A 12,121-nucleotide genomic window follows, 5' to 3' on the forward strand; every position below is an offset into this window, starting at 1 on the left:
TGATCCCATGAAATGGAAAAAATATTATTTATATTAAAATCAACTATTAAAATTTATCGATATATATAAATATATATGTTTGTTTAATTTATTTTTAAAATATATTTTATATTTTAATATATATTTTATACTAATAATTAATTTTAATAATTATTTTTAATATATCCATAATATAGTTAATATGATAAAGATGTATATTCTAAAACTAATTAAATAATAATATTACATATATATATATATATATATATATATATATATTAAAATTAACTATTAAAATTAGTTATTATTATAGAATATATATTAAAATATAAATTATATAGTAAAAATAAATTAAATTATACATAAATATATAATGATAGATTTTAATAGTTAATTTTAATGTATAAATAATATTTTTGTACATTCGGTGAACTACATACTCTGAGATATATATACCTTGCTTCTGCTTCACTTTCGTCTTTCTATTCTGGCTTTGTCTATTCTTAAAGGAGAGTTGACAAATTGATTCAAATGGAAGGATGAATGTAGGTCCTTTTGCGTAGACCTTGTTTTGGTTACGTGGCCAATTCTTTGAGTGAGTTTATTATTGTTGTGTTTGTTTGGATGATAATCGAGAGTTTTGTGATTTCTTCAAAAGTTGTTTTTGGTTCTTCTTTAAATATTTTTGAAGTAAAAGTGCTGCTTAATTTTTAGAAAGCACCGCATTTTTTCCTTTTTACGGAAGGATATTAGAATTGGTTGTTAAGGAAACAGTTTAAGAATTAAACCTTTCTTATTATACAATAATGCTATATGAGTAATTCTATATCTATGTATAATAAATAATAGAAAAAGTATAAGTAATCAACAACATTTTTTAACATTTTTAACAATGGGTAAATAATGTGAATTAATAGGATTAAAAGAGTAAATTAATCTTAAATTTAATTAGTAGCATTAAATTAGAGTGTAATATATTTTTATTTGATTGGTGATTGTTTATGTTGTTCAAAATTTTCATTGTTCCCCTAGTACTCCCCTTCTCCTAAATAATAATATGCAAATTTGATGCATCGGATGTATGAGGAAGCAAGCCAGGTTGCTCATGATGCAGTTGGAAGTATAAGGACAGTAGCATCTTTCTGTGCTGAAGAAACAGTTATGAAGCTATACAGAAAGAAATATGAAGGTCCAATGGAAAAAGGAAAAAGAAAAGGGTTGATCAGTGGAATAGGATTTGGGGTTTCATTTTTCTTTCTCTACTGTGCCTATGCAACCTGTTTCTATGCTGGAGCTAGATTTGTGAAGGATGGCAAGACATCATTCTCAGATGTTTTAAGGGTACTTAGTATTAACTCTTTTAGCACCACTTAATCTGATTAAACATATCAGAGTGACATTGTTAATCATTAGAAGCCTCCTTCTCTAAATACTTTGCAGGTTTTCTTTGCTTTAACTATGGCAGCTACGGGAATTTCCCAGTCAGGATTCAGTTGCTCCTGATTCTAGCAAAGTCAAGTCAGCGGCTGCTTCCATATTTGGACTACTTGATATGAAGTCAAAGATAGATCCAAATGATGAGTCTGGTACAACACTGGATTGTTTAAAAGGTGAAATTGAGTTTAGCCATGTAAGCCTATGTTTGACCATCCATTCTGGCAAAGTAAATTAAACACCCTTATTTCAAACTCTATTTCATGTTAGTATCAACGTGATGAAAATGCATTTTAATCAAATATTGTTGTTCTATGGCCACAGTGCATTGGATGCAGAGTGAGAGAGAGTTGTTCATGATGCATTGTCAATAGAGCCACTGTAGTTGTGGCACATCGTCTATCCACAATTAAAAATGCAGATGTCATTGCTGTGGAAAAGGAAAGGCATGAGACTCTCATTAGTAAGGAGGACGTATTTTATGCTTCCTTGCTCCAACTTCATTCTAGTGCCCAGTGCCCATTCTGAGGGTTTCTAAAAGGTAGTTAGAATCGCAAAATCGATTCTCATTCTATTCCTCCTTTCGTCACGTTCTTGCTCTGCGTCTCAGAGAAGCAGTGTTCGCGCAGAATCGACGAGTAAGCACGCCAAATCGCCAGGCTTGAACCCTAGGTTTATGTGTGTTCAGCTTCATGCCTCCATTTTTTGCCTCTCTCATTAACATGTTTCTTGCTCTCTCCCCTATGTGCTGGTGGCGCCGTAGCGGTGGCTCAACCTCTCCCAGTCTCGCGCCATCTTCATCGCTCTCCTCTCTTCTCCTCTGTCAGTACTCTGCCTGTCGTGCTTCTCTCTCAATCTCTCCTTTCACTTCTCTTCTCGCTGCTGTGTTGTTGTTGTTGCTGCCGTTGGCTTTGCAGATTCTTCTATGCTCTTATCGATCGGTTTATTTTTGCTAGTTCTATTGAATATCTTGTGTGGAAGTGATAGAATTTTAAATGCCAAAGGAAATAGAAGGGAATAAAAGTAACTGTTTAGTCCAATTTAAAATAATTTTTTAAAAAAATTTATTTATATAAAATAAATTGATTTTTTTTAAACCATATATCCACTGCAAGTGAATTTCTGCCTTCTTATAATCTTATTCTAAGCTAGTTTATATATTGCTAATTTAACTGAATATTATATATTGATTATTATACTGTTATGAGCTATGTTGGATCTATTTATTTTATAATTTTGTTTAATTAATACATTTTTGGATTGTTTTTGAATGATTGAATTGTTTTTGTTATTGTTATAATTCTTTAAGGGAAAGTCTTGGAGGTCAACAATTTTTTAAAAAGTTGGCCAGCATTTAACTATCAAAAAAAGATTGAATGATTCTATACTATTGAATTTAATCTCACACCATTAAAAACATTATTGATAGCCAATTGATAATTACAAAATACAAAAATTGCTGATCCACTAGCACTCCTCATTTCTTAATCTTTTTCTGGTAATGGAAAATTTATTGCAAATGAACTAGACGAGGAATATTCATATATATATATATATATATATATATATGAAAATCATCCTTTAAATGATTTACTTGAGATTTTAATTATTTTTTTTTTTGGTGACTTGAGATTTTAATTGTTTATTTCTAGTAATTTGGTTTATTTAAGATTCACATTTTTTTATTTATTTAAATTAATTTTATGTCATCAAATTATATATTTATAATTTACAAGTTAGGTTTACATTTCGGGTAATGCTAGGTAGACAAAAAAAGCAGTCAGAACTTGTCTTATGTAGCATTTATTAATTATCGCAACAATTAATGAATGCTAAATAAGACAAGTTATTGCTGTTTTTGGCTGATTTTCTTTGGTTACTAAATATTCTTGATTCTATATTAACACTTTGAGTTGAGATAAAAACTACAATTTTATTATATCTGTCTTTCTATTTATAATACCAAAAAATTTAATATCCACTATCCTATAGAAATTTAATAGCTTAATGGATTAAAAGTAGAGTGTTAGGAATAGTAAATTTTGTAATTTGTAGTCATTAATTACTTATTTTTTTTATTGGTTAAGTACCCGCTAGATTTTAATAAAATTGCTGCCCAAAAACTTTCTCGCATTAAAAATTAGAATTACTAAATTTTTGTACGTTACATGGTATTTTGAACAATTTTAAATATCTTATACCCGGTAACAATTTACATAAATTAAAAGAAGAAAAAATAACTTAAGGCAATATGATAATTTTACTTTCAATTAATTTAGTTAAATCGTTTTGAAACAAAGTTATGCGTGGTTGATTCTTTTCTTCCTCTCTGGTCCTTGTTCAAGATTTCTCATAAACATGGGTGCCTTGGTGGTATAAATTTTTTATATTTTATATAGTGATTAGAAACAAAATACTTACGATGATTGTTTTTAGATCTATTTATTTTAGAAGCCATTACAAATTTACAATTTTATTTAATTTTTAATTTTAATTTCTAAATCAATTAAGTATTATAATTTAAAACTTTTGTGATCAAGAAAAAGTTTTTTTCTTTTTGTATATTTACTTACAATTATTATTTTACCACCATAGAATAAAGTATAAATCCTAACTAAAAATGAAGTTATTGTCTTTCTTAAAATAAGTAAAATGACTTGTTTCAAATAATTAAATGAAAAGGGAGCTGTAGGAAAATAATCTTAATGCAAAAATACTAAATACACGTTAAAATTTAGCCACTAAATTAGTTATTATATATATATATATATATATATATATATATATATATATATATATAAATTTTTAACTAAATAATTAAATTATTCATAGTAGAATAATTAAATCTACTCTAATAGAATAATCAAACTTTTTTACATTAGGATAATAAGGTTTTTTTTATGAAATATTAGATATGTATTTTTATACGGTGTATTTCTATACTGATTTTTATGTACCGAACCATAGTTGTTCGTAATATAATATATAACCCATAAACTAAACTTATTTTTCTCTCTTTCCCTCCAAAACTCAACTCCTAACGGAACAACTTAAAAACTGTTTTATTAATAAATAAATGCAAAAATAATTCAGTTGTCATTCACAACACATTAAAATTAAAAGATAAAATCAAATCAAATAAAAAAAGTTATCTAACAAAAAAAGATAAGAATAAAAAAAATCATCTAACAATCAAATTAAATAAAAAAAATTATCTAACAAAAAAAATAAGAATAAACAAAGATCATAATAAAAGACACGCTGCTTTGCTAGCAGCTTCTCTATTCGTATGTCGCAGCTCTATTCAACAAGCAGCACTCCTTTTACTTTTGAGTTCAAATATAAAAAATTAGATATTTTTTATTTATTTAATTTAATATTATTTTATATTTTACTATTTATTTAATTTAATTTTTTATATGATAAAAAAGATTAGAATATCCAATAAGTATTAATATTATTGTATTTGTATAAATTGATAAAAAAATTCAATAAATATCATAAATGACTAAAAAGTTTAATTCTAATTTAATTATTGAAGATTTTAAGTCACTAAAGACTCGAAGAATATTATTATAAACTATTTTATATTTTTTATCTGTAGAATTATTTATTTATTATCTTATTAGTAACAAATTTAAAAAAATAATTATATTTATAAATTTTATTTTAATATAAATATTATTATTAAATTTTTATGTTAAATTTTTTGTCACTCCAAAATTTTGTTTGAAGCTCCCACTGATTGTGGGCGAGGTGCTCTGTATTTATGGCTGGGAAAATATTTGTCAACCCCTTTGCTTTTCTGGGTTTTTACACTTTTACTACATAGTTTTGACTTTTGCGTGTGGTTTGGGCCTCTTGATATATAATACATATGGAACCATGCATGATGTCAATCAAAGTCTTGTTTAAGTTACCGTATTTTGTGATGCAATCCACACTCCCACTAAGTTGCTGGTATTTTAATTGTGAATATATAATTTTACCTGTTATTATTATTAATAATATCTTCACAGTAGTATTTATTTATCTCCTATACCAAGTTACTATCCAATAGACCAATACCATGACTAAGTAATATATAATGCATGACTTTTTGGCATTCTGTTGTTTAGTTTCTTTCTGCGGCAGTTAGTTAGTTGGTTGGTCAGAAGATGGAAAATATTTTCGGTCCCTCCTTTACCTGGATAACCAACCCAAAGTGTGTGTTGCTGTTTTTCTGCAAAATTATAGTACCTTCAAGTCTATGTTAATCGAATTGGAGAATCAATAAAACACACTTCAATTTACTTCATTAACATTTTTTTTGGTTGCCCATAATATTCTCCAACCCGACAGGCTAAAGATTAATCCGTTGCGGATCTAAGTTTCATTTAAGGACTTGCCGTTGGCCAATGGGTTGTTACATGCACAAGGCGGGATTCAAATATCCGACACCTGCTTAAGCGGACTAGTGAGCTGACCGCTCGACAAACCCAAGTTGGTTTATTTCATTAACATTTTATTTATGTATTTATAATTTGGTGTTCTTGTTTTTGAAAATCCTGTGGGATAAGTCCATGTTCTAAGATTAAAAAAGAAAAGGATATCAACCCTTTGCATCATTATGGAATGGCCATGAAGGAATCTACCTTAGGGGTACTTCCAGGAAACACACGTCGCAATAATATGTCTATGTGCTCCTTTTGTTTGTTGCTTAGCCTTCACGTATCTTTAGAGTTTCACATTTAGTCACAACTTGGTATGCTATAAAACGTTATTATATACATGATAAGAATTTTTCTAACTAAGTTGTTTGGTTCTGTTTCAACCTTACACTGCTTCAATAATTTTGTTATTTTGTAGTAGTGTTACATAACATAGGACTTAAGAGTGTACTAGGGAGATGGGGCGTGAGAACGGTTACAAACGTGATGATGAGACAAGTTCATCAGAGAACCAAAAAGAAACAGTTCCATACTTCAAGCTGTTCTCGTTTGCAGATTCCACTGACATCTTGTTGATGATTGTTGGGACCATTGCCGCCATTGGAAATGGTATGGGAATGCCTCTCATGACATTAATATTTGGCCAAATGGCAAACGTCTTCGCTGATAACCTGTACAGTGAAGATATTGTCAACCAAGTTTCCAAGGTAAAATCCAGGAAACTAATATTCAGCTTAATGTGTATGTAATTGTGAAGAACCAAAATAATATTTAGTTATGCTGACCAAAATTGCAGATCAGTCTGAAATTTGTGTACTTGGCAATAGGCATAGGTGTTGCAGCATTCCTTCGTAAGTACCCCATAATTAGGTCACTGATTTTTGTTAACTCAACACAGTTATATATGAGTTATTCAGCAATGAAGATCATTGTTTCATGCTGCAGAGGTGGTATGTTGGATGGTGACAGGGGAAAGACAAGCTGCAAGAATAAGGGGTTTGTACTTGAAGACTATTCTAAGACAAGATATTGCTTTCTTTGATAAAGAGACAAACACTGGTGAGGTCATAGGTAGAATGTCAGGTGACACAGTCCTTATTCAAGATGCCATGGGTGAGAAGGTAATACTAATAATACTACTATATCTATATCTATATCTATATATGTATCATATGCTGCTGCAACATTCATATACTAAAAGGCTTGCTTGCATAAACAGGTTGGGAAATTTGTGCAGTTAATTGCAACATTTGTTGGAGGGTATGTGATATCATTTGTCAGAGGGTGGCTTCTAACTCTTGTCTTGTTGTCTGCTCTTCCAATTCTCGCTATAGCTGGCGCAGCTTTGGCCATCACCATAGAAAAGATGGCAACCATAGGTCAAAATGCTTATGCAAAAGCAGCACATGTAGTTGAACAGACAATAGGTTCTATAAGAACAGTATGTTAACAAAGCCTAAATAAATATCTTTGAAATTTATTGTTAGCTTCAGAGTCTTATATCAGGTTCTGCCATGATATTGATTGTTTCCTTTTTTACATGTATTTCAAGGTTGCATCCTTCACTGGGGAAAAGCAAGCAGTATCTAGTTATGAAAAACGTCTTGAAGATGCATACAAATCAGGAGTTAGCGAAGGCATAGCAGCTGGAATGGGTTTTGGTGTTGTTACCTGTGTCATTTTTTGCGGTTATGCTTTGGCTGTATGGTATGGTTCAAAGATGATAATGGAAAAAGGATATAATGGGGGTATGGTGGTCAATGTCATGGTTGCTGCGTTAAGTGCTTCCATGTAAGTACATAGATACCTTCGGGATAAAACTAGATGCATTCTATTTGCTTGCCTAATTCTGTGTATGTATATGTTAGGTCTCTTGGGGAAGCAAGTCCTTGCTTAAGTGCTTTTGCTTCGGGTAAAGCAGCAGCCTATAAAATGTTTCAAACAATTGAGAGAAAGCCTGAGATTGATGCTTATGATCCTACTGGAAAAACATTGGAAGATATTCATGGCGATATAGAGTTGAGGGATGTCTATTTCAGTTATCCGGCCAGACCCGAGGAGCTGATATTCAACGGATTCTCTCTGCATATTCCAAGTGGCACAACTGCGGCTTTAGTAGGACAAAGTGGAAGTGGGAAGTCCACAGTTATCAGTTTGATAGAAAGATTCTATGATCCACAGGCAGGTGAAGTTCTTATTGATGGCATTAACATTAGAGAATTTCAGGTTAGATGGATCAGAGGAAAAGTTGGCCTTGTCAGCCAGGAGCCAGTGTTGTTTGCATGTAGCATCAAGGATAACATTGCTTATGGAAAGGAGGGAGCAACAATTGAAGAGATTAAAGTTGCAACTGAACTTGCAAATGCTGCTAATTTCATTGATAAACTGCCACAGGTTCTACAATATCAAAGGAATTTTTGGATTCATAATCTAACTCGTTAAGTAAACTTAATTAAATGCTTCCTTGTGATGTGTATGTAGGGATTGGAAACAATGGTTGGTGAGCATGGAACACAACTATCTGGTGGACAGAAGCAACGCATTGCCATTGCAAGAGCTATCCTAAAAGATCCAAGGATTTTGCTTCTAGATGAAGCCACAAGTGCACTTGATGCAGAATCTGAAAGAATAGTGCAAGAGGCCCTAGACAGGATCATGATCAACAGAACTACTGTTATTGTAGCTCATCGCCTAAGCACGGTGAGAAATGCAGACATGATTGCTGTAATTCATACAGGGAAAATGGTTGAGAAAGGTACAGAGCATGCAAAGATAAGACATGGATTCTCTCATCATGATAAAATTTTGTTTTATATATATTTGTAACTGACTTCATGTTTATCAATCAGGAACACATGTTGAATTAGTCAAGGACCCCGAAGGAGCTTACTCTCAGCTTATACGTTTACAAGAGATAAGAGAGGATGATTCATTAAAGAATGCAGACAATCAAAACAAGTCTGAACTCTCAAAAAGTAAAAGGTGGTCATTTCAAAGATCAGAATCATCTGCTGGTAGCAGTAGCCGCCACTCGACTTCCTTCGGCTTATCTACAGGAGCTAATATCCTTGACCCTAAAGTTGAAACTCCAAGAGAAGAGGATGTACCATCACAAGAGGTTCCACTATGGTGGCTTTTTTCCCTTAACAAACCAGAGATTCCAGTGCTTCTTATGGGATCTATAACTGCCACAGCAAATGGTGCTATATGGCCAGTGTTTGGTTTGTTGCTTTCTAGTGCCATCAAAACATTTTATGAACCATTCAATGAGTTAAAAAAGGACTCAAGGTTTTGGGCACTAATGTTTATGACCCTTGGACTTGCATCTTTAATTGCTCTTATAGCAAGAGGATACTTTTTCTCTGTGGCTGGCCATAAGCTAATCCAGCGAATTAGGTTGCTATGTTTTGAGAAGGTGATCAACATGGAGGTTTCATGGTTTGATGAGGCTGATCATTCGAGTGGCGCAATCGGTTCAAGGCTCTCGACGGATGCTACATCTGTTCGCGCCCTTGTTGGGGATGCATTAGGACTACTAGTTCAAAATATTGCAACAGCATGTACAGGCTTGATCATTGCTTTTGTTGCAAGCTGGCAATTGGCGTTGATCATTGTTGTCATAGCCCCTCTTGTTGGACTGAATGGATATGTTCAAATGAAGTTCTTGAAAGGCTTCAGTTCAGATGCAAAGGTGAGACTTTTTCCATCTCAATACTTTGCTATGAAAGTACTTCATGGTTTATTAGACTCAGCGAAAAATCCTATGATAATGTGCATATTTTTATGCAGCGGATGTATGAGGAAGCGAGCCAGGTTGCTAACGATGCAGTTGGAAGCATAAGAACAGTGGCATCTTTCTGCGCTGAAGAGAAAGTTATGGAATTCTATAAGAAGAAATGTGAAGGTCCAAGGAAAACAGGAATAAGGCAAGGCTTGATCAGTGGAATAGGATTCGGGGTTTCATTTTTTCTTCTCTATTGTGTCTATGCAACCTGTTTCTATGCTGGAGCTAGATTTGTGAAGGATGGCAAGGCATCATTCTCAGATGTTTTAAGGGTACTTAGTACTAACTCTTTTTAGCACTTGCACCTGAATTTTCAATATTTCTTCACTAAAAGCTTCCTTCTTTGGATTTGTTGTAGGTTTTCTTTGCTTTAACTATGGCAGCTAACGCAATTTCCCAATCAAGCTCACTTGCACCTGATTCTAGCAAAGCCAAGTCAGCTGCTGCTTCCATATTTGGACTTCTTGATATGAAGTCGAAGATAGATCCAAGTGATGAGTCTGGTACAACACTGGAAAATGTACATGGTGAAATCAAGTTTCGCCATGTAGGCTTTAAGTATCCATCTAGACCGGATATACAGATTTTTCGAGACCTAAGTTTGACCATCCATTCTGGCAAAGTAAATTAAGCACTCTTCTTTCAAGCTCCATTTCATGTTATCAAACTGATGAAGATGCATGTTATCAAACTAACCATTTCAATCAAATTTTCCAGACAGTGGCCCTTGTTGGTGAGAGTGGAAGCGGGAAATCCACAGTGATTGCTTTGTTACAAAGATTCTATGATCCAGATTTTGGTCAAATCACACTTGATGGGATAGAAATTCAGAAGTTGCAGCTCAAGTGGTTGAGGCAGCAGATAGGACTTGTAGGTCAAGAGCCAGTATTATTCAATGACACCATTCGTGCCAACATTGCATATGGTAAAGGAGGCAATGCAACTGAAGCAGAAGTCATACAAGTAGCAGAACTGGCCAATGCTCATGGCTTTATTAGTGCCTTACAACAGGTAAAAACAACACTCAACTTGTTGGTATTTGTGTTTTTCAATTGAGTTATGGTTTTTGGATTTGGTGTAATAGGGTTATGATACTGTGGTGGGAGAGAGGGGAATACAGTTATCTGGTGGGCAGAAGCAACGTGTAGCCATTGCACGTGCTATAATAAAGAGTCCAAAGATATTGCTACTTGATGAGGCCACAAGTGCATTGGATGCAGAGTCGGAGAGAGTTGTTCAAGATGCATTAGACAAAGTGATTGTGAATAGAACCACTGTGGTTGTGGCACATCGTCTATCCACAATTAAAAATGCAGATGTCATTGCTGTAGTTAAAGATGGAGTTATTGTGGAAAAAGGAAGACATGAGACCCTCATTAGCATGGAGGATGGTTTTTATGCTTCCTTGGTCCAACTTCATTATAGTGCGTCAACAGCATGACAATAACTTTGTTATGATGCTAGGCAATTCGTTATCCTTGCTTATCTTTTCCAATTTCCAAGATGAAAATTGGTACGTAGTGTGACTAATGTAATAGTTGTGTTGAATTCTTAGTAAAGAATTGGAAATAGATCATGCAATCACCATTTGGTAATGTTTGGAAAAAAGACAGACTGAGAGACTAAGATTGAAATAAATTTTAGTATTGTGTTTGATGTAAAATAAGAAACAGAGATTGAAATCAGAATGAAATTCTAATTTAATTTGCACAAAAGATAAAGTTGGAATTAATTAATTGAAATTGGAATATTTTAGGTATAAAATATTATTAAAATTTTAATTTTCGTCTCCAAAAATTTCAATTCTCTGTGTTCCTACTTTTTGAAGGTACTGAAATACTGAAATTTTAGAGACAGACTAAAATTTGAGTAATAATTTTTAGACCAACAAATATACTCAGTCCCAATCTCCATTTCAGTACTTCAAAACAAACGCTACCTTAATATTTTAGAGAAAGTAAAAAAAGAGTTTATAATATCCTACAAAAAGGTTAGTATTAAGAAAATTTCACCTTTTACAAAAAGGTTAGTATTAAGAAAATTTCACCTTACGCACAACACATACATGTATTTGTTAATGTTACAAGTGCGAGGAATGTATGAAATTAGTCTCACATTAAAGAAAACAAGGAAGAGTGAGAAGTTTATAAGATGAGAAACCCATTAACTTATAACCTTAAAGTTTTGAATTGGATGTGGTGTCTTCTCATTTTATGTTATCTCAGTTGATTCCTCCCCGAAATCTCCGCGTACTGTACTTAAAATGGACTATTTGTATCCAAAATGCATTTTATCTTAATAGTAGCCTTAAATATAGGTCGGAACCAAAACTTTGTTTTTGGATACAAAATTTAGAGGATAAATCTGCCTATTTTCTATTAAAGTGACATGCATGAACAAGAACTAACTAGATCATGAGCCATAAACAAAACGCATAAGCTAAAAGAAGCCACGAAGAAATAGTTTGATTTGTCCATACTGCCCTTTCATCAAA

General features: G+C 32.6%; 1 protein-coding gene across 1 annotated transcript; it reads left to right on the plus strand.

The window, feature by feature from the left end:
• Positions 1-5,654: 5,654 nt before the first annotated feature.
• On the plus strand, positions 5,655-11,237 carry LOC148571207 (ABC transporter B family member 21-like). Its single transcript, XM_088508805.1, has 13 exons — positions 5,655-5,895; positions 6,262-6,550; positions 6,640-6,694; positions 6,789-6,964; positions 7,063-7,284; positions 7,396-7,634; positions 7,712-8,237; positions 8,325-8,598; positions 8,693-9,534; positions 9,633-9,899; positions 9,986-10,249; positions 10,345-10,638; positions 10,712-11,237. The coding sequence occupies exons 2-13, from the start codon at positions 6,302-6,304 to the stop codon at positions 11,066-11,068; spliced, it is 3,765 nt and encodes a 1,254-aa protein (XP_088364931.1). The 5' UTR covers positions 5,655-5,895; positions 6,262-6,301; the 3' UTR covers positions 11,069-11,237.
• The last annotated feature ends 884 nt before the right edge of the window (positions 11,238-12,121 follow it).

This window comes from Arachis ipaensis, chromosome B3, assembly GCF_059453495.1.
Source record: "Arachis ipaensis isolate K30076 ecotype BB chromosome B3, ASM5945349v1, whole genome shotgun sequence".
Lineage (NCBI taxonomy): Eukaryota > Viridiplantae > Streptophyta > Magnoliopsida > Fabales > Fabaceae > Arachis > Arachis ipaensis.

Excerpts from the sequence above, each read along its gene's own strand:
- LOC148571207 (XM_088508805.1), top strand. The coding sequence starts at position 6,302 with ATGGGGCGTGAGAACGGTTACAAACGTGATGATGAGACAAGTTCATCA. Across the intron at positions 7,285-7,395 it reads CAATAGGTTCTATAAGAACA|GTTGCATCCTTCACTGGGGA; the intron begins GTATGTTAACAA and ends ATGTATTTCAAG. Across the intron at positions 7,635-7,711 it reads GCTGCGTTAAGTGCTTCCAT|GTCTCTTGGGGAAGCAAGTC; the intron begins GTAAGTACATAG and ends TGTATATGTTAG.